This window comes from Fundulus heteroclitus, chromosome 14 (assembly GCF_011125445.2).
Source record: "Fundulus heteroclitus isolate FHET01 chromosome 14, MU-UCD_Fhet_4.1, whole genome shotgun sequence".
NCBI classification, from domain to species: Eukaryota; Metazoa; Chordata; class Actinopteri; order Cyprinodontiformes; family Fundulidae; genus Fundulus; species Fundulus heteroclitus.
The window spans coordinates 16,325,928-16,351,105 of NC_046374.1; the positions used below are offsets into that span (position 1 = coordinate 16,325,928).

The 25,178-nt window shown below is 45.7% G+C and overlaps 1 protein-coding gene across 2 annotated transcripts; it reads left to right on the forward strand.

Annotated features, from left to right (window-relative positions):
* On the forward strand, positions 1-20,835 carry per1b (period circadian clock 1b). Of its 2 annotated transcripts, XM_012853500.3 has the most exons (20): positions 1-168; positions 6,260-7,044; positions 8,284-8,537; positions 8,885-9,006; positions 9,193-9,394; positions 9,482-9,676; positions 10,205-10,283; positions 11,123-11,229; positions 11,439-11,592; positions 11,720-11,993; positions 12,122-12,230; positions 12,320-12,479; positions 12,567-12,685; positions 12,890-13,036; positions 14,958-15,323; positions 15,461-16,236; positions 16,327-16,513; positions 17,909-18,122; positions 19,280-19,430; positions 19,521-20,835. In XM_012853500.3, exons 2-20 carry the CDS (start codon positions 6,650-6,652, stop codon positions 19,809-19,811), a joined length of 4,302 nt encoding a protein of 1,433 aa, XP_012708954.2. In that variant the 5' UTR covers positions 1-168; positions 6,260-6,649; the 3' UTR covers positions 19,812-20,835. The 2 variants fall into 2 exon arrangements, with proteins under 2 accessions (XP_012708954.2, XP_021166773.2); XM_021311098.2 differs by lacking the exon at positions 12,890-13,036.
* The last annotated feature ends 4,343 nt before the right edge of the window (positions 20,836-25,178 follow it).

Consider the following 25,178-nt stretch of genomic DNA (forward strand, 5'->3'; position numbering starts at 1 on the left):
CGTGTAAACTACATTCGCTTAGACCTGAGAAGTGTGTGCAGAGCCATCACTGGGACGACAAGCGAATTCACCCGATACTACCTGGATTTATGCTGTTTCTCGCAAGAAGTTTGCGTACTTTAAGGAGAAATACCATACCAACCGTGGTTACGTTAGAGCATCGGCAAGGTAAGGTTATTTTTTTTATTTTATTACCTTACTTTAACCGTCGCTTTGTTCCTAGCATGCTAGCCGCTGTAGCGCTAAACTGCTGACAGCTTAATGTTACAGATAGCAGTGAAACATCTTTATTATCCTACATGTCTTCCATTAAATGGCAAGGATACACTGCGGGTTTGTGGTATTAGCCATGAGAACCGAGGGGGAATCAGATGAAACCAGTGCTTCTCACTCCTGCTCACTAACTAGAATTAATGATGTGGCTGTTGGTCTTAGAAAGCACCGCCGCCCCTCCATGTTTTAGTGTTTTGTTTTTGCCGTTTGGTTTATGAAAACATTGCATGTTTTAAGGAACAGGGGCCGTAAAATGGCATTCTGAGTCGGATAATTTTAACGATTGCTGGGACTGGCAATAAAAGTCTGGCATTCATATATCCAAGTGGCTCATCAAATGTTCACTTCTTTCCCACAAAAGATCCGTTTGCTTACTGCTTTTCCTGAAAGGGCGTTTGAATGATTAAAACTTAGCAATTTATTAAATCAATACAATATCCATCCTTTTTTATAATGTAGGTTCTTTGCACTGGTGGATTATTTAGTATTTGCATATGTTTGAAGGGTGTTGAACTTGTTTATAATGCTTGGGGATTTGTTGCTCTTTGCAGTAAATTCTGCATCTTTCCTCCATCATCAAATTGCATCTGCAGCATTTCTCTTCTGTAGTTTTTATAAATCCAGCTTTGCAGCAATTGTTTATATTTTTTACAGCACATCTCCTTATCTGTTACTCATGAAGCTTTAAGAGAAGGACATGTACTGTTAACAGATGCAGCTCTACAGTATTTATAAATTTCTTTTAGATAAAGGTGCAGGCATCTTTGCAGGCAAGCGACTGATAACATAATTTAAGAAATCATGGTTGCATGATTTTATGATGTCCGGTTTGTTGGTAAGCAAGCCGTCTGCAGGTGATAAAGGAGGCGAGAGGTGTGGGCAGAGGTGGCGAAAACGCTGAGCCATCAAAAAGTGATGTCTGTACCTTTTTCCTTTTTGCTGGCTGGAAGAATGACAGAAACTGATCTTTCTTTAAGGTGGTTAAGTTTCTGTCGTGATTGTGTGGCCTGACCTTCTGATGTGTGGTGCTGGGAAAAACAGGCAAGGTGCAAAGATTCAAAGATTGGAAAAAAAAAAGTATCTGCAGTGCATTGGGCATCATGTGATTCTTGTGCCCGTTTGGTGGTTTGGGGCTTCGTTTTACTGCATATCAGGGCTGCATGTGGATCAGAGCGTTACTGGTTGTCTGTCTGGCTGTGGCCTCGGATCTTGTCGCGTTATCACACACATTTCAGGCATAGCAGAGGTAGGTTATCTTAAAGCAGTTTAATATTTAGTACAGAGTCGGGACGGTGCACGACGGAGGAGGATCCACAAAAAGCCTGATTAAATGTTTTGGGATAAATTAAAAACATCTTTTTATGTCCCAAGACATGATGTTTACAAATCCTTTTGATAAAGTGCTGGTTAAGCAAAGACTGGTTACCAGAATCAAGTTAAAGCCATTAAAAAAAAAAAACAAAGCTCAACTCAAACCAGGTTACTGCTCACAAGAATGGCCAAATCAGCTGAAAATACTGAAAAGACAGACTGTCATCGTGTGGAATCCACTTTGCCGCACATTGTTGGCCCACTGTTTTAGAAAAACATGTCTAAACGTTTCGTCGTTATCCTTTGAAGTCCTCTTAGTGAGATTCTAAAGAAAGCGCTAGAGCTTTCTCAGTCCATTTGTAACATTCAATAACACTATTCTCTCCCCCCCACCTATTGCTGCATACCGTCAAGTCAACTGGTTTAAGAAAAGGCTGTCAAAGTTAGCTTTTCTTGTGAGAAAAGATGACTTGGGAGTTTTTTTTACAACTGAATGTTTGTGAAAAACAAATAGCAACAATTAAGTCTTCTAGATAACATAAGTACTTATATTTTTTTTAGAAGGGCTGTGAATAACAGTTTTTGATATTTATTTCTCAAAGTTTTGATATTGTGAGAATCTCACACAAACCGTCAACACTCACCTGGTGTTGACGTAATCTCACCTTTAGCACCAGAGATGTTCGTAGTAATAGATCCCATCTTTCTATTGTAGCAGTGCTTAAAGTTTATTATTGTGGTCTGTTCTGATCGTTTTCTTAAAAAAAAAAAAAAATCTTATCTCATTGAGTCTTTGCATTTACCAGATGAATGGAAACTTTCCACTTCCTTGAAAAATGCTCACACTGTAGATAGACATCATGATGCACAATGACACACGTTTCTTTTTTTCTTTTGGCCTTTTTGTGGCTGGTTAGATGCTCTGTAGGCCACCCACTGACACTCATTTTACTATTTGTGGGGGAACCAGCCGGCCTACTTACTTCGGTTTCCTGTAAATCAAGCCATGACAATAGATAGATGGTAATAAGTAAACAGTTAATCTATTTGAAAGCTTTTTTTCTGATTCCTCCTTCTTCTTCTTATTATTATTATCTGGAATATAATATGGTATCTGTCAATATAAAAAAACTGATAAAAATTGCCACTTTAAATCAGCCACAGAAACATTTCCTTGCTTCCCACATTATGTGGGCTTTTGTGTCATTTAACGCTGATCTAGATTCAGTTCAGTGGGCTGCATATCACACAAACAAGCCTCTGCTCCAAGCCGAGACTAGTGTCTGGCACGCCTTCCGCCTTCATCTCGCTCAGCGCACCGCGCTCTCTGATTGGCCCAGACCGCCGGCCAATCGGACAGCTGCTAAGCTCGCGGAAAACACCGCCGCGGACACGTGCTCGTATGTGTGTGTATGTGTGAGAACACAAGACAGACTAGCGGGATCCAGCTGCTGAGGAGATGCGCAGTGCGAGTTGCGCAGAGAGCCGAGCGGTACAACAGGGTTCTTTTTTGAAGATTCATCCGCCGGACCTGTGCGCAGGGGCGTTGTTTGTTTCCGAGCAGTGGAGCAGTTGTACACCTGTTCACGCACGGACCGCATCTTCCTGCGGAGTCAAACCTGTGAACCACAGCGGGGAGTAGTCTCAGGTTACACCGATTCAGGTGATTGGTGTTTTTTTGATACAAGCACTGAAAAGTGTCGCCTTACCTGTAGTGGTTTGCTCTTGCTGTTGGTTACATATGGATCTGCAGGCTCAGAGTGGGTCTGTGTTGTAGAGTTGCATTGTGCATATGCAGCCAAAGTGGCCGACTGGGCTTTAAAGGTTTGTGTTACGCAGCAGAACATTTGGTGATTACTTTAGAGCCGCGTTTTACTTGGGAGTCACTTGCAAAAAAAAAAAAAGGGCAGTTCACAGAAAATTCTGCTGCCTTTCTCAGCTACTGGGAAAAATACACCTGCTTTCCCTTTCAGCTCCACATTCTCACTATAATCTGTAGTAAAACTGTTATAAAGACAAAAATGAATGACATGATCCAATATTTGTGTTACAGATAAAATGCTAAAGATATGATACTGGGATTTTTTTATTCATTATTATTTTGATACTTTGATGTTGTCAAAATGTCAATTATAGACCCCTCCTCAGTTTAACAATTTTGATCTGTGGTGCTTCTTTAATTAACCAACCTGAATTTGTGTTTTTGCCAAGTTTGGGGCAAAGTGTAGCAGCTTAATTTAAGCCAGCTGACCAGACTTGTGCAGTCAGCGGCGATAAACCATAACAGTATAAAACCTTTGCTGTGTATTGATTCCGTCTCCACATAAACTCATTTGTAGCTTTTCTTACTTATCGGTTTTGCTCTGCTTCTCTGAGCCGCCGCGGCCTCCATGCTCAGTCTGTGCACGGCCAAATATAGCTGCTTGTCCTTGGTCTCCTATCATTTCCATGGTCTGTCCTACCTGGGCGCAGCTTCATGTTTTGAGTTGTCGGCTTTTGCAACGCATTTGTCTCAATGTCGTTGATTTCTTACACTTTACCCTCAGCCACAGCAGTCATTTCCCTGTCTGTTTGTAATCCTGTTTGTGACAAATGAGCAGATTTTTCTGGCCAACTGTTGGGGCAGAGCTTTGGCTGTTCCCTCTTGTTGGCGGTCGCCCTACAGAGCTTTGTTGTGTCCAGCAAAGCTCCCCGGGACCGGTTTTCATGGCATTTCCTAGGACTTGTCGACCAGATCTTGGGCTCTTATGAGATCTTCAGTGTCTCTGTGCGCAGTTTGGTCTAATTGAAAGCGAACTGGTATTCCTGCTTCACGCAGAACCAGAGCTGGAAGACGAGGCGCTGCACAGATGTCGTGTCAGATTTCGGTGGGATTACGGGGAGGGGGGGGTACAGTTTTTTTTTTTTTTTTTTTTGAGGAAAACGCTGTTGCAGGAAAGCAACGCCACGTTTATGTCGTGCCCCGTTCCTTCCCACACCAACTTAGACACCAACTTGCATAACCAGAGACTGGTTTGCCAGGAAGCTTTCTGCTGGGAATAATCGGAGCGGGGGCGGGCATAAATTTAGGTTTGATCCAGCTGAGTTAGCGGCGCGGAGCTACACGCGCTCGCCCCCCGGACACATCACAGATCTCTGCTGTGTTTTTTTTTTTTTTTTTTTTTGTTTTTGCTTTTTTTTCCCCAGCAGGCTCGGCTGTTATCACGTTGGATCCCTGCTTCGCACCTGTAGCCGAGCGGCTGGGGCGGCAGGTGCAGGGCCTTGCAGGAGCCTCCTTGCTCCTTCAACTTCTCCACAGATTTTCCCTTCGTACTCGGCCAAAACAAAGCAGCACAGCATTGTGGAGGGGGAGGAAAGGGATGCTTGGTTTTTCTTCTTGGAAATAAAAACACAGTTAATGCGTATCTGTGTTCAGACGCCCTGATTCCACTTGCAACTTTGCAAAATAGCACAAGCTGAGATTGGGCTTCAATTCAGTCTTTCTAACTGCATTTACTGGACTTTGACTAGGCCATTTTAGCCTTGAACATGTTTGAATGTCCACCCCTCCTCACATAAACTCTGAAAGGCGTACTGCTGAAGGAAGGTGCTGCTAAAAACTGCCAACAGGACTTCTTCTGGCCGTCTTTCAGGAATGCAGCACGACTCTGCCGCCACCGTGTTCCACTATAACGGCGAGGCGTTCGGGCGCGATGGGTCCTGTAGATTGTAGACCCTCCGGCGTCGTCGTCCATCCACACCGCCTCAGTTGTGAGCCTTTCCCTCGCGGGCGGCCTCCGTCTCTGCTCCTCCGGCCGCAGCTCACGCATCCTGCCATGTGCAGAGCGCACATCATCCTTTTGGCTAAACATCGCGCTGATTAGCAATTTAATGAAGGCGGCTCAGCGCGCCCAGAACTACTGAACTCATGCACCCAATCCCCTGTTATTTAGGTTATTTATGAGCTGTGGTCGTCACCGGCTGTCCACACCTGTTACCTCCTCATAAGCCGCTCCCTGCGTCAGGGCAGAGGGCTTTTTTTTTGTCTAAGCCGCCTCTGCAGCAGAGCATCACCCGTCAGCGGGCGTCTCTCGGAGCAGCAGGGGGCAGAAAACGGAGAGGGCCGGCGGCTTAGCGGCGGCTCGCAGCGTCTCTCAGCTACATCTGGATCTCTTATAGGATTAGCGGGCGGCCAATAAATAGAACCAGACTCTTACTTGCGTAGGTGGCGGCTAAATATGAGCACCGCACACCAATTAAAGCCCCGATGAATGACTGAGATCTCTGATGTTGAGATTTGTTCGCCTCCCTTGACGCAGTGTTTATTTTGACCGTGTTGTGGGTAAAAGAGGACCGTGCAGTGACGACTAACCCGTGGTTAGTTTGTTTTTTTTTTTGTTGCTAAATTCAGCATGCATGCGTATGCGGTTGCACCGTGCAACGCCAATTGAAGATTATTGTCTTCCTGCACTTTTCCTTTCTCTGTGCACAAGAAGAGCATCGGGCGGAGCGAGCGCACAAGGCTGCACGGCGGCAAGCATCTCAGGGTCGGGTCGGGAGGTTTACCTTGGAAGAGGGGCATGTTGAGCTGATAACAGGGGATGCTTTTTTTTTTGTCTCTTTTTTTTTTTTTTTTAAAACAACCGGTGTTAGGGTTTGACTCTAATTCTGTTTCCCCTTCTCTGTTTTGTTTTAGGAGGCCTTTAAGCGGCTGAAGCGACTCGTTTCTGCGCAGGAGTTTTTGTTTTTTTTCCCTCTACTTCTTCTCACCAAGAGCTGTTTTTTTTTTCTTCTCGCTCTGACTCTTCATTGCTCATCCCATCTGCTCGCGGACTCCCGCCAAGGCCCGCTACATAACAAGAGATTCATCTGTTTGCGCTGCTCCGAGTGACACTTTGGAGGCTTTCGGAGCTTCTCTGCCCTCAGAGGGCCCAAAGCAAGATAAAGCTTTTTTTTTCTTTTTTTAATTCTTTAAACCTTTTGTTTTTCTCTAAGCCACCAGCTATGGTTCACTCGTGTGCGCATAGCAGTCCCACCTAATTCTGAGTCGCTCCAGTTGAGCTGTACCACCCCATCCCACACTAGCATGAGTTATGACAGCTCCACATCATTGCCCATCAGCAGCTGTCGGGGCCGAGCGGCGGGGGCCTGCGACAAGGACCTTAAGGCCGACACGGCAGAGGTGAGCGAGCAGAAAAGCGCCCGCGGGCACGCCCTCTCCAATGTCGGCGGCCCGGAGCAGGGAAGCGCCCCCAGGGGGGTTTCCAGAAGCCTGTCCGGAGACCAGGGGGGGCCTCACTCGGACGACATGGACGGCGTGTCCAGCGGGAACGACTCCGGGGAGAGGGAGAGCGAGGGCCGGACGGCGAGCGACGGAGGGGCGTCGTGCGGACGCCAGTCGGCGCCCAGCTCCCACAGCCACAGCTCCTCCAACGGCAAGGACTCCGGCATGATCCTGGAGACCACCGACAGCAACAAGAGGTAGGAGACGTTTCAGGCCCCCTCGCATCCACATCCGCGTTCTGCCGCATGTCTGGCCCTAGAAATAACCAGGAGCAGCGGATTAGGATAGGCACTAGAGGACAGAAGGGTTCCTACAGTCAGGGAATGTCTAAAACTAGATTTTATCGTTCTACAACACTGGATATGTGTTGTGTGGAGCATAAAGGTGTTTCCAGACTTTGTTTCTTATTCCATCATCTGAAAGATATGTCACCATCTCTGAACAGGGTTTTTTTACTTTGAGTTGCTGCATCATAACCTGGTGTCCATCTAATTGATCATTTAGTTTTCTGACTTACTGAAAGAGAAACACGCTTGTTTGAAAAATCTAAACGTACACATTCACTTCTTTTGGCCTCTAGAAAACTTTATTTCTGGACCCAGAGCTCTTTAACTGGACCCAGTTTAGACACAAAACAAGGCATGTGACTGTCACTGTTCAAAAGCTGTTTCTGGGTTGAAATTTTGTTGGATTTTAGGGATTTTAACTGGTCTAATGTTGTTTGGATTTAAAAGAAACCAACAAACGGAGAGAAATAGGCCTTTACTTCCTCCCCGAATCAGAGGCCAGCTCCAGAACAGTTGCTTCATTTTTTTTAGCGGGAGTGAGGGTGGCGACAGTGAAACCCAACCAGATGGATGTTTCGTGCTCAAATGGCCACAATAGTAGAAAAATAGTAACTAAGTCTGGAAAAATCTGGAAACGGGCAGAGCAGCCCAGCAAACAATCATTTCAGGCCGCATGACACCAAGAGCTGCTAAAAACGTTGCCGTTCAAACTGAATCTTGCCTTCTTTAAAGCCACTTTAGCAGCAGTTCTTTACACCCGTAGGAGTTAAATGCTCTGCTAGACGCGAGAACCCGTTCTTCAGAGATATCAGGTCTCAAAACCCGTCCGCTGCTTATCAGCCGACTCCTAGAAATCCACATCCTTTCTTCGTTGAACTCATCTGATGAACATTCTTACACGAGTTTCTGCCTAGTCAGCACACTGAGGAAAGAAACGAATGGTAAAACCACGCCTCAGTGTTTGTTTTCCATGCAGCGCCGTTGTACCGTGCCTTGTAGCGTCTTTATGTGCCTTAACCATGACTAAAAACAGCAGAAGCTGGAATTTTATGTGATAGACCCAAAACGGTCTATAAAGAAAACGTCTCAAAAAGGAGCCGTGCCAAAACGATTTAATGTAATTTTCCTAATCTTGTGTTCCTCACCCAGCTCCAACTTCCAGAGCCTCTCCCCTCCCAACGGCTCGCTGGCCTACAGCCTGCTGTCCACCAGCTCCGAGCACAACCCCCCGTCCACCTCCGGCTGGAGCAGCGACCAGTCGGCCCGGCTGCAGACGCAGAAGGAGCTGATGAAGGCCATCAAGGAGCTGAAGCTGCGGCTGCCGGCTGAGCGCAAAGCCAAGGGTCACTCCAGCACCCTGAGCGCCCTCAAGTACGCGCTCCAGTGCGTCCGACAGGTCCGAGGTGAGCGGCTGAGGGTTTGTCCTTTTTCATCTTTGCTCATTAAGCTAGTATTATTCTGGGTCATAATGCAAGCTCAGCTAAAGCCCTTTTCACCTTTACTGGCAATTATGTGTAAAAGGCATTAAAATACATTCAACCTTCCGCTGCACATTAAATAAAAAAGAATTGCACTGCCAGAAAACTGAAAAAGGTTCATTGAGGATAATGGTCCAGAAAATTTGGCCAAAATTAGCATCAGCATGGAAAGTCATAACGGGCCTTTTTCATTGGCCTTCCAACGGAGGCTTTGCTCCTGTAATGAAAGGCAGAATTTCTTTTAACACGTTTTTATTTGAAATGTTTCCCAGCCAACAAAGAGTACTACCATCAGTGGAGCGTGGAGGAGTGTCACGGCTGCAGTCTGGATTTGTCGGCCTTCACAATCGAGGAGCTCGACAACATCACTTCAGAATACACCCTCAAAAACACCGTGAGCTCATCCTCTCGTTTACTTCTACTGCGCAGCGTGTGCTTGACCTAAAGAGTGTGAAGGAAACGTGTCCTTGGATCGTTTCCGTCCAGTTTAGCCGTCCTCGTCCCACCAAGCTTTAGGAATCCGTCATGTTTCAGCCGACATGGAGTTTCTCCTGTCTAATCCCTGCTTTCTGTCTTCTAGGACACTTTCTCTATGGCCGTGTCATTCCTGACCGGCACGGTCGTGTACGTGTCCCCCCAGTGTTCGTCCCTGCTGCGCTGCGCGCCGGAGTGCCTCCAGGGGACCGTGTTTTCGGAGCTTCTCGCTCCGCAGGACGTCAGCACCTTCTACAGCGGCACGGCCCCCTGCCGCCTGCCGCCCTGGGCCTCCTGCATCGGCTCAGGTCAGCTGATTTATAAAACAAAGCGATGGTCGAAAGAAATATAAAAAAAAGTCATGACGTTGCTGACGGTCTCTGCCCTCCGTGCAGCTTCTCCGCCCGTCGACTGCAACCAGGAGAAATCCATGTTCTGCCGGATCAGCGCCAATCGGGCACAGGGGGGCGAGATTCGCTACCACCCGTTCCGCCTGACGCCCTACCAGCTTACCCTCAGAGACTCAGACGCTGCAGAGCCGCAGCCCTGCTGCCTGCTCATCGCCGAGAAGGTCCACTCCGGATATGAAGGTGAAAAAATACACACATTCTTTAAAAATGGTACACTATGTTTTATATATATATATATATATATATATATATATATATATATATATATATATATATATATATATATATATATATATATATATATACTCTAGATTGAGGACCAGTTTAATGAACATGACTGGGTAAAAGGTTGGTATCATGGTGTTAAAAAGGCATAATAAAGATAAACACATGTAGGCGCAGTGATTCAGAGGAAGACAAAACAGAATTTAGAGTAAAAAAACAGAACCAGGGACTCCAGTTTTAGCTCTCGTTCAAGGACAGAGTTCATGTAAACACCCAGCGATTGCTGCGGCTCCAACCTTGTCGAACACGGTGTCTGCATGTTTTCCTGGTGTCCATAGAGGACGGGGGAGGGGGGAGGGACAACAGACGGGCAGCCTGTGTGTCGCTGATTTGCTTTAGAGCGCCATCTTCCCCTGAATATGGATTACACGCAACCAGACGAGCCTTTAACATATATTCATCTGTTTCTTCTGTTCCTCTCAGCTCCCCGTATCCCTCCAGACAAGAGGATCTTCACCACCAGCCACACTCCCAACTGCCTCTTCCAGGAAGTCGATGAGAGGTCAGTCCCCTCATTACGGTTATTGTTGTGCTGCCGTATGCCTGCAGTGTTCTCGGAGGTTGCGACGTCAACCAATAGACTCTAGACCCATTCGTCATTTCAGTCTCTTAAATGGTTTTCTCTGAATCATTTCTTAGCCAATTCCCCAAACACTGGTGTCTTAATCTGGATTGTTTTGTTGACGATGGCAAGCTAACCCTCAAATTCGGCAGATAATGATGAGCCATAGTCCGATGCTTTATAGGCAATGAATTAAATCAATTCCAGGTGTTGGAAGGATGAAAATTGACAAGCTTTCAAATAATGTGTGTTGCTCCAACATAAATAAACTTTATCATTTGTTGTAACATAGTGACTGGAAACAAAGATGCTCCCACTCCTGCTGACGGTGCTTTTATAACGAGCTGTTAGCTAAAGGGGCTAGGCTAACGCTAGCATGTTTCTGTTTTGATATGACTTGTTGATCATCCAGCACGGAACGTATTTCAGCGCCGTTCCAGGTAATCGCGGTGGACAGAAGTTTGAGGGGAATTATTATTTTTTATTAATTAAGCACTTTACTTTGATCATCTTAAAACTTAATGATGTGTTTCGGCTGCTCTTTGTGCTGTCTGAGCGCCCGGGACATGTTGCAGACCGACGACCTTTGATTATCAGCGTGAACATCAGTACAGGAACAGATACAATCGATAAAATTGTCTGCGTAAACTATAATACAGTTTGCAAGCTGTGTTTTAAAATGGCAGTTTATACAAAAACTCCTCAAGCAAGACGGATAGCATATGCGCGATGAACTTTTTCAACTAATTTATTCTAATGATCTGAATGTGTGTTTTCAGGGCGGTGCCACTTTTGGGCTACCTGCCTCAGGATCTGGTGGGGACCCCCATCCTGCTCCACATCCACCCAGAGGACAGGCCAACGATGGTTGCCATTCATGAGAAAAGTGAGGCTATTTTGTCTCTCTTTATTTGACTAGTCTTTGTGATCTTGATCAGTTGCTGTCCAGATTTCCTGCATGGCCGTCAACGTTTTTCTCTGGTTTCACGTCTGTTAAAAGTAATCGACTTACTGTAGATTCCTCGTCCCCCTGTGGTCCGCCTTTCACTCTCGTCTTTACGCTCCATCTAAACTAGCGCCGTGGTTCGTTTTCAGTCTTTCAGTTCGCAGGACAGCCGTTCGACTACTCGCCCCTGCGGATGTGCGCCCGCAGCGGAGAATACGTGACCATCGACACCAGCTGGTCCTCCTTCGTCAATCCCTGGAGCAGGAAGGTGGCGTTTGTTGTCGGACGGCACAAAGTCAGAACGTAAGCTTCATTTCCTGTTAACAAGACACAAGTTGGTTCTTTATACGGTTGTGACGCCACTTTTTAGTATTTATCTTAGTAAGGTTTCAGCAGAGTGTGAGAACTGTCCTTTCCCCCTCTTTTGCAGGGGCCCGCTGAACGAGGACGTGTTCACCGCGCCGATGGCCGGCGAGAGTCGGGTGACCACGCCCGACGTGGTCCAGCTGAGCGAGCAGATCCACCGGGTGCTGGTTCAGCCGGTTCACAGCGGCAGCTCACAGGGCTACAGCTCTCTGGGCTCCAGCGGCTCCCGGGGCTCCCGACGCTCCCACCAGCAGCACCCCAGTGCCTCGGCCGCGTCCTCCAGCGACAGCAACGGCCCCGCCATGGACGAAGTCGCCATTGCAGCTACGCACAAACCGGTGAGTCTGAGACGCCGTTGCTGTTGACGAAACACAGTTAATGGACCTGTTTACTAATTTTAGATACATCCCGCAGTTCTTGTGCTGAATACGTCTTTCTTTCTTTTCTTTTTTTTTTCCCCTCTCAGATGACGTTTCAGCAAATCTGCAAGGACGTCCACATGGTGAAGACCAACGGCCAGCAGGTTTTCATCGAGTCCCGCAACCGACCCCCGCCTAGAAAAAACAGCAGCCCAGGTAACGAGGCAGGCCGGCTGGCTGCAGGACTTGCTTTTGTGATCCAGAAGGGGAAAAACTACATGTCTGTTCCTCTCGTGTTTGTCCAGGTGCGGCGGGCGTAAGGAGCGCGAACAGTGATCCGATCAGAAGTTTGATAGAGGACATGACCCAGCCCCCCCGCTCCTTGGTCCCTGCAGCTCTCCTGCAGAAGGAGCCGGCGACGGGCTACTCCTACCAGCAGATCAACTGTCTGGACAGCATCATCAGGTCTGTGCGCAGGCTGAGAACCGTCCACCACCGCCGCCTCCCATCTTTACCGGCAGTGCCGTCACTATCCCCACTTTTCTTGTGCAGGTACCTGGAGAGCTGCAACATTCCTAACACGGTGAAAAGGAAGTGCGGCTCCTCCTCCTGCACCGCCTCGTCCACGTCGGACGACGACAAGCAGCTGGACGCCGCCGGCAACAGCAAAGGTAGCCATATTCTGACGTCTTCCGCTCATTTACTTAAATCTTTTTAATGTGACTGGAAGCAGAATACATTTAACTAACCTCACCTGCAGTCCCAACACAGAAATGTGAGCTTGTCTCGTGACTCTGCACATGTCCTGATTTTTCTAACAAATCTGGCTCTCAATGTCTCTGTGCATCTGAACTTCAACGCTGGTCTCTCTTCAGGTGGTTCAGTTAACCTCGTAGGTGAACCACCTCCTCTGCCTCCCCTGACCATGGCTTCGAAGGCAGAGAGTGTAGCCTCAGTTACGTCTCAGTGTAGCTTCAGCAGCACCATCGTCCATGTAGGAGACAAGAAACCTCCCGAGTCAGGTGGGCACCGTCATCACTCTCACTCTCCGCAGGTCTCTACAGGAAAAACACCACGAGCCTCGAAGATCTTTCTTTGCTTTTTCTTCACATGTTCTTAAGCTTGGTTTACAGTAGATGCTAGGAAAAGAACCTTCTGGCTACTCAAATTAGAAACATGTTGATTTCTGTCAGCGTATCCTCAGATTTTCAGAGTAGATCAGGACTTTTTGTACTATTAAAAAAGTTAATATTTGCTTTTTTTTTTAAGCTAAGCTATTGAAAATCTTGTGTAAATGTGCTGTAGTAGTAGGTGTGATGATAGATTTATTCACATATGAAAGCAATCTTTATTTTAGTCGTAGAAAAGAAAAACTTTTATTCTAAGCAAAAATGCAATTTGAACTATGTTCACCTATTACTAAACTCAGTGGCAGTTAAAATAGTTGTTCACACAGAAGTTCTTTGGGCATTAACTTCAGGGCTTATTTAGGGTGTTTATTTGAACTGTTCTCTTCCCAGGTGGGAATCATTATTCAACTAATTACTTCAGCGATGGTTTTCAAGAACAGGAATGGGCTGATTACAGATTTTCTTTCTAAACACGTTCGAGATGATACATACAGGCTCAAATATATACGTTATGCTCACTAACATTCAGTTTGATGTCTTCTAGCGATCTGGACCTCAACCACATGCTTTTTTTTTTGTAGACATCAACAAGGTTCTGGTGCGATTATGGCACTTTGGCTGCTCTTACAAGATTTAATAGTTTATTTAAAGTGGTTGGTTTCCTGCGCACACGTTTGCTGTAGTTTTAAGGTCCGTTAATTTGAAGCAAGTCATTGGTGCACCTCAGGAAATCGGCTAATTTTAAATAACTTCCCGGTTTTCGTCAGGAAAGCTTTTCAAATATCACCAGAAACCTGTCGACGGCTACAGGGTTTCCTGCACGTCTCTAAGAGACGGTTCACATGTTATTTGGCGTGTATGTATACATCTGAACCTCCTCGTATGTTTATGATAATGCGCATTAAAGAAATCTTGCACCCATTTTTTTGGATCTTGAAAATGATTGCTAGTTTTAATAGTTGTATAATCATTCCACCCCTAAAAAAACAACAGCTCAGATGATGCTATACCAATTTGGAGATGTTAACCAATTCAAGTAGAGATCCTTGCCCTCTTTTAGAGTCAGACTGATCCTGCTTGCACTGTAAAATCAAGCTTTCTTTGCATTGTGCGCTCACAGTTGTCTTGGGAAGTCCGAGAAACGACGGTGCCCATGTAAAATGGTGTCGAGGAAGGACTTGTTACGGCCAACTCGTGCAAGAACGCCTGCTGGGAACGTTCTCCTCGTCTCTTTGCAGCTGTTAATGTTTAACTTGCGGGCCTCGCGGCGCGACTTCAAGCCGCCCCTAACCCCCCCGCCGTGAAAGTGCAGCGTTGGAAGCTACCGTCTTCCAAAACCGAGCAGCGTTTAACAAACGGCTCTGCACAGACGGCTCAAAGAAGACAACGTACAGTAGCTCCAATCAGGCCCATCAAGTGCTAAGCTTTGCCAAAAGAAAAAAAGACCCAGGTCCAGGTCTTTGGGATCAAGTGCCAAACATGTGGCTTATGTGCAGGTGTAAGTGTTAGCATTTTAGATCACTAAGCTACAAGTGTTGTTGGACTGCGATGCCCCAGTCGTACTGAGTGTTTTATTTTAGGGACTATGCTGTGTTCTGCCCAGTCTTGCTTCTTACAAGCTCAACGAAGGAACCTTTAGGCGGTTTTATAGCCTTATACAAAAATAAAATGGTTAAACCATCTGTTAAGTTTTCTTAGACAATATCTTGTTTTTCATATATATATAGATCAAGGTAAATGTATTATATCTTGTTATTTCAGCTAAAATAACACTGGTTTTTAACTTCTCATCGTTCCTTGTCCCCTGTCTCAGACATCGTAATGGAAGATGCTCCTGCAACACCAACCCCGGTCGCTCCCGCCCCAAAACCTCCCATTACCATGACTTTGGCTCCACTGGGCCCAACAGCTCCTATTAATGCAGCCGCAGCCACTTCCCCCTTCCCGCCGCCTCCCCCTCCTCCTCACCCTCAGCCCAGTCAGCCGGAGAGAGACGGCTGGAGGAGCGGAGGCGGGGCTCCCGGCCGGGTGGGTCTGACCAAGGAGGTGCTGTCGGCCCACACCCAGCAGGAGGAGCAGGCGTTCCTCGATCGCTTCAACGACCTGAGTAAGCTGCGGGTCCTCGATCAGACGGCGTCTCTGACGACGCGCGCCGCCTCCCCTGCTGCTCCGTCACGAGGTAGGATGCAAACGTTAGACGGTTGTTTGATTGCCATTTTTAGGGCATCGTTTCGAGTTTTCTGTTCTGCCAATAGACGCCTGGAAGGTGAGTTTGTGGATTAGAAAACGCTCACGCGGTCTGTGCTTTCTCCTCAGGGGTTCGCTGCTCTCGGGATTACCCGGCAGCTGCAGGCCGCGCCGGTCACCGCCGCGGCCGTGGAGGTAAGAGACTCAAACACCAGGAGTCGTCAGAGCAACTCGGCTCTCTGCCTGTGAATCGTGAGGACCCTAGAGCAAACCCAGCCCCCGCCCCCCTAAACGTGCCCCTCGGACCCCCAACGAACTCCCCTTCATGGCCCTCTGTGGGCTCCCAGGCCAGCATCCCCGCCACTTCCTTCCCCCCTGGTATGCTTCCGATATACCCCATCTACCCGCAGCTCGCCCAGCCGCTACCCATTCACGATCCAACACGTTTCCCCCCCACCCAGATGGTACCTCCCATGATGGCTTTTGTTATGCCCAACTACATGTTCCCCCAAATGGGGCTGCCCATATCTCAGCCTGGCGCTGCCCCAGGACCTTTCTACAACCCCAACTACTGTTTCCCCGGGGTGCCCCCTCCCCCTGTCCCCTCTCTCTACAACTCCATGCCCATGGCGGGGACCCTCGCCCCGTCCCGCAGCAGCACCCCACAGTCCTTCACTCAGGCGCCCCCTGAGCGCGAGGGGGCTGAATCCCCCCTCTTCCAGTCGAGATGCTCCTCCCCCCTCAACCTGCTGCAGCTGGAGGAGTCGCCGAGCAACCGGTTAGAGGTCGCCACGGCGTTGGCAGCATCACAGCAAGCCCCCGTCTCTGCGCAGGGTGCAGCCGCTGGGGGGCCAAACCCGGCCAATCAGATGAGCTCAGACGATCCCTCCAAGGAAAATGAGAACGTAAGGAGTTTCTGCGGTTACATAATTCGCGGTTTAACCGTAAACATTAGAAATTTTAAAGATGAGCTAAATTTTTGCTCTTACGTTCAGGTCGAAGCCGTCGAGTCCAACCAGGACGCCATGTCCACCTCCAGCGACCTGCTGGACCTGCTGCTTCAGGAAGACTCTCGCTCGGGCACCGGCTCGGCCGCCTCCGGTTCCGGGTCCTCGGGCACGCGGTCCTCAGGATCGGGCTCCGGGTCCAACGGCTGCAGCTCCTCAGGGACCAGCGGCACCTGTGAGTAGATTCTTTCTTTCCAGCAGTTAACCTTCTGAAGGTTTTAATGCGCCCTGAACCCTCCGTCATTTTGTCACAATATATCAGGAAACTTCGCTGCGTTCGCTTACAGACCAGCGCAGGACAGGGAAATCAGTTTTTACAGTTTTCTGCAAGGTCCTGCATGTAGACCAGAGTCATTGAGCGGCCGCGGTTCAGGTTATAGGGGAGCTGTGCCGGGTTAGGGTTGCTTCCGCTGCTTCTGACTCTGAAGTTGTCCTTCCTGGATGATGGATGTGAGGATGTGGCGTCCTAGAGAGTTCAGCTCTAAAATGTTTCTATCTGAAAGAAATCATTTCTTTATCTGCAGTCAGTGTGTCCTTGCCATGAACCATCATTACATTTTTGTTCTGGTTCCTTTTCAAGGGTTTGAACCTGGTTTGGTTTCTACATTCCCCAACCCATTTATATTTAGATGGCTTATCATTTTTGTTTATTGATCCCCACAGCTCAGAGTTTAGAGAGCATGCGTTATATTTTTCTTCTTTTTTTTTTTTTAAACGTTGGTTGAATAAAGGGTCGAGTTTGAATTCAGTGTTCTTCATATAAAAATAGGTCATTAAGCATCAATATAAAATGGCCAGGGGTGCACTTAAAATATATATTTTCGTAATTATCAATATTGATCAATATTTCTATTTTATCAGTATGCTTATTTTTTATATCGTCCAGCCCCATTCGCTGTGCCTAATGTGTTTATATATAATATAAAATAAATGACTGCTCTGTTGTGCCACACAGGTTTTGTTATTTAGAGATGACTTTTATCTTGACTCTTTGGACTTCTTAGGTGTGGTCTGAGCTTTCCGAGCACACCGCTGCTGTCACTTCCCCCCACTCAGCACTTTCTGCTTGGTCTCTTATTGGTTCCAGCACATTTGCTTTTCTCCACTTCACAGATGACTGTTTTAGTTTCATTATTTGTTGAAGCCGTGTCTGGCTTTGATGTTGCTTTGATCGGCACGTCTGATTACGTCGCTGTGGTAAAGACGGCGTCTACATCAGCATCTTTGCATCTTTTAGCCGTGGAGAGGAAATCAGACATGTGCAGCATGTGATCGAGAATTATGAAAGAGCCGCATATGGAGAGCTGCGCAGGGCCAAAAGAATGCGTGGGCACATTTGTACTTCGCTGCTGCTCAGTTTGACTCACGAAACCACACAGAAATCTTCTGGACTTACCCGAAGAGATTGTTGCATAATCTTTGTTGCGATGTTGATTTAGCGCAGAGACACTTTCCACGGAAAATGCATTGATGAAATTTCTCATTAATGTAAATATAGCAAACTCCTTAACTGAGTCAGTGACAATCGACTTTAACTGTTTTTGTTGTTGTTGTTTTTCCCCCTTATCAGGCAGCAGCCAGGGCAGCCACACCAGCAAGTACTTTGGCAGCATCGACTCCTCTGAGAATGACCACTCCCGTAAACAGCCAGCAGGGGGCAGCAGCAGCGCAGGAGGAGACGGAGGGGAGGATCAGTTCATCAAGTGTGTGCTGCAGGACCCCATCTGGCTGCTGATGGCCAACACCGACGACAAGGTCATGATGACGTACCAGCTGCCCGTCAGGTACACCACGACCGCCCGACACGACCCGACCCTACTCAGGGCTCTTGCTGTGTTTCAGTGTAACGGGATGGACGGACTTTTCTTTTCTTTTCTTTTTAAATAGTGGGTTTGTCTGGGATTTGGAGTCAGATTAGTTGAAGATAACGTTTATTTTTCAACTCTTAACCAAAATAGCCGTGTATGCGCTTTCAGTTGTCGCATCAGGCGACCAGATTTCTGTTTTAAACATAGTGACAAACCACAGAGTACTACGAGTCACATCCTCTATGACCTGAGGTAACACCACTTCACCTCACAACAAACCTTTCTCTGAGGAAATAAACCTCTTCCTTGTTGCTGGTGGACCGTGCAGCCTGTTGCCTTGGAAACACTTGATTGTGTGATGTGACAACTTTGGTGCCATAGTGCCGTTAAACTGTTTCTTTTTGTACATGCTTTAGATTATCAAACACATTTCCGACTGATTAAATACAAAAAGCCATTTTCAAATTATTATTTTATGGATTATGGAGGGGGGAAAAAAGCAACCCACAACCACCAGGGCATATGCAAAAAAGTAATTGCCCCCCTAAACCTGGATGAATGGTTGTGCCAACCTTTTAACAACCAGCACCTGCTGCCATCAAGCATTTGGCATGACTGGTCTTTAACATCTCCAACATTGGAGCATTTTCCAGCATGAATGTCGTGTTGCTGCATCTCAGTGGATTTGAGTCTGGACTTTGACTAGGCCCTTCCAAACCTTCAGAGGTGGACTTGCTAAAGTTTGCTGTGGCCTAAAATCCTGCTCTTAAACCAGAGTTTAGGAGCCCTCAGAATGAAGAGCAGAGTTTAAGCCCCCGTGTTTCAGTGTACAGAATATTTTCTTGGGGAGCATCAAGAGGCCTTTGTTTTCTTTTTGGTCCGCAGTGGTTTTGTCCTTATGGTTTAAACATGAACTCGGAACCTACGGCAAGAGACGAGGCATCGTTAGATGTTCTTCTAGGTTCGCTTATGGCTTCCCGGGGTCTTTTTGGTTCTCCAAGAGCATATTATTTGGAGTATTTGTAGAAATGTACCAGCTAAGTGACGGCATATTTACATCTCTCCATGTTACTGATGTGTATTAACGTCCATTTGAAATGAATAAACGTCCTCTCTCTGTTGCTCATCGACAGGGACATGGAGACGGTGCTGCAGGAGGACCGTGAAGCTCTGAGGAACATGCAGAAGCACCAGCCTCGCTTCACGGAAGAGCAGAAAAAGGAGCTGAGCCAGGTCCACCCCTGGATCCGTACGGGGCGCCTGCCCCGCTCCATCAACATCCCCGTAAGCTCCCAAGCACAACACGCTTCGCCGGCAGAATGCACACGGAGCGACACGAATGGCAATGAATCGCATGTCTCTTTGTGGTTTCAGGGCTGCGCCGGGTGCAAGTGTCCCCCCTCTGTACCTCCCGCCACCCCCTTCGACGTGGAGATCCATGACATGGAGCTGTGCACCGTGCTGAAAACCCGGGACGAGCGCGCCAGCAAAGACGGGAAGACTCTGGCAGAGACGACCATGGACGACGTTCAGGCAGAGGACGAAGACGAGGAGGAGGAGGAGGCACAAATGAAAGACGCCAAAACGCAAGAAAACGCCGAAGACATGACGCAGGAGAAGGAGAGAGCGTCAGCAGAAACAGTGGAGGACGACGCAGAGACTTAAAATAAAAACGAAACTCACTTTGACATTTATCAGGACGTCTCTGCTGCTCTGCAGAAACGAAAAACACACGCACCTTCCTTCCAGGACGTTCAGAGCTGGTCGCTCTTCTGGTACATCAAGGTGCAGAGAGATCCACACGACTGCCACGTGTTGCCGGGCAGGTCAGACCGGCCCGTGATCACAGGACATCAGGCGTGCGGTCTGTGGCTGCAGGAGAAATGCCTTGAAAACCTCCGGATATTCCCACTCAGTTTTAGAGAGTGACCTTTTTAGTTTCTTCTTCCCTTCTGTTTGACCTCTGTTCCTGTGGGCATATTTATTGAAGCTGTAAAGTTCTCAAGAGGACTGAGCGCGAATGTGTTAGAAATAAAGACGGTTTCCTCTGCGACTTTCCATCACATTGAATGTTTGTAGAAACCCTAATTCTTTTTATATATATATATACTTTATATATTTTTGTACTTTAAACACCTGCAGATACAGAAGATAAAATGCCCACAAAATTATCATTTGCGATGTAAAAAGAAAATGTATGGAGAGGAAAAAAAAAAAAAGTTGTGAATTCCTGTCAGAAAAAAAAAAGCTATTTTTACCCCAACAGTCGAGCACTTTTGTTTGATCTATGCTGGTGCGGCCCGGTGGCAATCACCAGGAAAAAAATAACTGACTGGCACTTTAACCGACTCTTCACTTCGAGATTACACGTGGACGACGATGCTGCTATGACAAGACAGTATTTGCCTAAGTGGTCATCACTTTTCAGCTTACGTGTTGAGTGCTATGCTCGTGGCTTTAAGTGGGTTTTCAGAGATCGATGCTTTTCTTTATCAACACCCTGACGGGTTTTTTTTTTTCCTCCTATTTTCTATTCACTTCTTCGCTCTCTCTCTCTCTGTGGTGCTCTTCTGGTCATGTGATATCCTACTCTTCACGACGTCGGTGGCATCTGCAGCAGTTGCTTAAACATTTTGTGAAGTTCTTTGTACAAAAACAAAACAATAAAATCACGTCAAATGTCCTCAAACGTTGAACCATCGTTTTATTTTCTTCTCCGGCGTCTCCTTTCAGTCTGATTTTTGTCAGTGGGGGTTTTTGCTACAGTTGGCCTGCTTACACAGACGTGTCCAGAAGGAGCTGCAAGCCGGGAGCAGATCAGGGCAGCTGCTATTTTTTTTTTTTTTTTTTTTTTTTCCAAGCAGACCACAGTCTCCCTCTATTCAAACTGCAGTTTCAACCCAAAGTGGTCACCGCAGCCTAAAAAAGACAAAGGCATCTCCTCGTTCAGACAAAACCGCGCTGACTTCCCTGCAACCGTTGATCCCAGTAATGACAATGATGGTTTTTATTGTGTGTGGAACCAGTTAAGAGAAAGCAGATGTTAATAAATTAGCTGAAAGCGTGTCTATTTAATTAAAAGCTTTCTGCTTTTGCTAAATTGGCTGAACTTTTTTTAAACTTTAATTGTTCGTTTCATTTCTAGCTATTTGGCATTCTTTCCTGCACTTTAATAATTTCACCCCCTGGTTTCCAACAATGCGTTCTGTGCAAAGCAATTTTGTCCCTGTGATTAACCCTCTTATATACTGTGCTTTTCTTGGCCGCGCCATCTTTGCACAGCAGCAGTCTAAATTTGTGATTGCCGGCGTGTCAGCTGAGTGAAAAAGGTAAACTAAAATGAAAACGCTGCACCTACCAGCAGAAGTTGCACAACAAAATGGAAGGTGGTCAAATGGTATCTAAGAAAAAAAAAACATAGAATAGAATAAACAAGAATACAAATATGCTTACACTGCATTTTAGGTAATATTTTTTAAATTTCTTGCGCTAAGCTAAGTAGGGTTGCATCGATTTAAAAATTTGGGCCGATATTAATATTGCTGTTATATCCGATAACCAAGATTTACTGATGTGTCCGTGTACGCACACACATTTACGTTTCTGATATGGTCAAATTTTGAAAACGTTTGTACCGACTGAAAACTATGGTGAATTTTTCAACGTGGGTTATAGTCTAGACTTGCACGCTATTTAAAAAAAAAAAGAAAAAAAAAAGCAATCCAAGCTTCGACGTGTCTCTGTCAAATAACCAAACAACAACTGCATGACCAATTCCCTCCCCTCCCCCGCTTGAAGCACAGGCACAAAGGGCAGATCGGTGGAAATGAACATTGTTAATATCGGCCCAGTTTTACTCATTGGACCATTACTGATATGTTAGAAAATGACTAACGATACCGATGTTATTGTTGATATATCGTGCATCCTTCCTACTAAGTGGCGTGAACATTGTTTAATTTTCAGGGTAATAATTCTTCCAGCTCCTAAAGGGTGACACAAAACATTTTGGTTTCCACCAAAGAAACACTTGTACTATGTCCAAAATCAGTGTTTCACTGTTTTACTGTAGATTTATGGAGATATAACCCATAGATGTACTCCTTCAGAACACGATTTCTCTCATAATTGCAGCGCTGTCCCCATGAAAATTACAGGAAAACCGTGTAGACACAGTAAACGTTATTTTCAAAACAAAACGTAGCTATCGCCTCAGATTGTGTGTGTACATCGCACCACTTTAGGCTTCCATGTGACTTCATGCTTGTGTCTAATTGGTTATTTTTTATTAAATTAATTCATTTATCACCAGCTGCACTGTTGTGCAATATAATTTCAAAGATAACTCCAGCAACAGCCAATGAAGGTAACCAAAGTGCTGTACAGTTGAAAACAATAAATAGTACAAAACCATAAGAGTAGGCAATAAAGAATAAAAACCAAGAAAAGAGTATACTTACTGATAAATGCCAGCCTGAATAAATGTGTTCTGAGGTTTGATTTGAAAACACTTAGATAAGTGGTGCAAAGTAGATCCAGAGGCAGCTCGTCCCAGAGTCTGGGTGCTGCCACGGAGAAAGCTTGATCACCCCAGTGTTTGGACCTGGCCTCTGGTATGTCTAATGAAAACAGATTTCAAGGCCTCAAAGACCTTCCATGCACACCAAAGCTTAGTGATTGGTAATCAGTAATTGGGACATGAAGGACGAAGAAGAAAACTAAAGACTGCCGTGCACACATTTTTTGTGAAAAGGCTGTTTTTTTATTACAAAAGAAACTAATAGGAAATGAGTAAAATAGGCTTCAAAATGTGAACCATTATTGTAGCAAGTCATTTTCTAATACAGAAAGGTCATTATTTCTATAATTATCTAATTACAGAGGTTCTAAAGTCTTTTTTTCTACTTGTTGACTTATGACAGCCAATCTGAGGTTGATTATTTAACTCTTCTTTCTAACCACACAGAAAAGGCATAATCTAATCAAAATGTGGTCACCTTAACAAACAACTGCAGTAACAATCACATTTTAAATGTGCAGCAGCCATAATGGATTTTGAGCTAATGGTGGCTTAAATATCTCCAGCTTTCCATTTCCACCTTCTGACCTCAGCTGATCTTCTATTATATCACTTTTTATTTTATCTGGAATAATCATTCTTAGTCTGAGGGTCATGGCAACAGAAACTGATACAAAAATATTAGACATTCATAAGAACATCACTTTTACTAACATTTGTTGTACATTTGTGTGTGTAGATGGTTTTATGAGACTGAAACTGACAGAGTTTTGAATAAACAGAGTTATCACAGCTATTGTTTTACATGGGTATAGCCAAAGTTTTTAACTTTGAACTCACTCAGAAAGTCCCACTTTTAAGCAGTATGTGTACGCTATATAATCAGCATGCTAACTTTCAGTCATAGCTAACCGGATAAAAGCTAATTAGCGCCACCCTCTAAAATGCTGGCCCATAAAGAAGGCCAAAAGCTACTATTTTCACAATTAATTTATGTTTATGCTAGTTTAGTCCTGAATGCTGCTTAGTCTGGCACTTTCTAAGTGACGGTTTCAGTACAACAGATAACAAGGCAGGACTTTTACAGCAGTTGGAGTTGCTAGTTGCTAGGTGCAGAAATTCAAACTGGGTGTGGCAGACAGTGGAAAACCTCAATTAAAAGAAAAAGGTATCAAGATTTTATCACCCAATGATGGTGATTTGAGTAAAACCGCTATAAGGCCTTTGGTCAATCATACAGCGGAAGCACTGAATGACTTACCAGCCCACGGGTCCTAATTTAGATTAGTTATATTTGGCAAGCTAAGACGGATGTTTTTCACTTTCACTTGGTTAGGTTTAGGAAACTGAACCACACTCACTATTTCATTTCAGATGAAAAATATATATTTTATTTCTGTTTGAGAACATATTAAACATATTAAAATTCACATATTAGGAGTGAAGATTAAAGGGCCTTGTTTTATTTTGGAGAGCTTCACAGACTTTGCAGACAAGACAAGTGGACCAGTCTCTCCCATGTAGAAGAAGAGTTTTTTCCCAGAGAGAAAGGGCTCTTCAGTACCAAAGCTTTTTGCAAGGACAGTTAAGCAACAATATATTGCCCAGGACCGCATTGTTGCCCATCCAATGAGAATAATAACGGGTGCTAATTTGCTTTCAGTTGAAAACCTCTTAACATGATGGACTTAGAAAAAAAATTATAAACTGGCTTCTCAAGCTAGGAGGTCCAGATGACTGAAAAGAGAAAGCTACAAAGTTTTGTACGGGAGAGCATTGTTGCCCATCATGTAAAAGTGTTTTGTTTTTTTCTAAAAGTGGGTATTTCTTCCAACTTCTAAGGTAAAAACACTTCTCTTTCTACAATAATGCTCATGTTCATTAATATTTTCTTATTTCATCTCCTCTGCCTGAGAGTCCGATATGTGCCTTGAAATCTGCCTCCCTTGTTCGGTGAAGCCTATGACAGCCGATTAAAACAGGGCAGGCTGTGCTGTTTTGTGAGTGTACGAATATCCGGAAACAAAGGGGAGATGCCTACAGGTCTGTGACAGGATGCCACCGGTGCAACACGTCAAGATGTGAAATTTCCTCGCTTCTTAATAGTCCACAGTCGACCGTCGGTGGTGTTATGGCATATTATTAAAAGCAACTGGGAACAGCAGCAACTTGGCCAAGAAGGACTGAACCTTTCCAAGCTTCATGTGGCTTCCAGATTAGCTCAAGAGCAGAGCATAAAGAGTTTTATGGAATGGGTTTCCACGGCCAAGCAGCTGCATCCAAGCATTAGATCGCCAAGTGTAGCCTGCTGCAAAGTGCTGGATTTTAGTAGTCCATTGCAACTGTAACTCAGACACAATAAGCAAGCACACTGTATATGCTGCAATATGGGAAAAACAGACAGGATGCTTATATTTACCCCATCTCCTTCTCCCAGCTTTCCTTTCATCCTCACCACTTCTCTCCACCCTTTCTCAACCTCAGCCGCTCTCCACGCCTCTGCCTGACTTCTA

Excerpts from the sequence above, each read along its gene's own strand:
- per1b (XM_012853500.3), top strand. The coding sequence starts at position 6,650 with ATGAGTTATGACAGCTCCACATCATTGCCCATCAGCAGCTGTCGGGGC. Across the intron at positions 7,045-8,283 it reads ACCACCGACAGCAACAAGAG|CTCCAACTTCCAGAGCCTCT; the intron begins GTAGGAGACGTT and ends TTCCTCACCCAG. Across the intron at positions 10,284-11,122 it reads TTCCAGGAAGTCGATGAGAG|GGCGGTGCCACTTTTGGGCT; the intron begins GTCAGTCCCCTC and ends GTGTGTTTTCAG.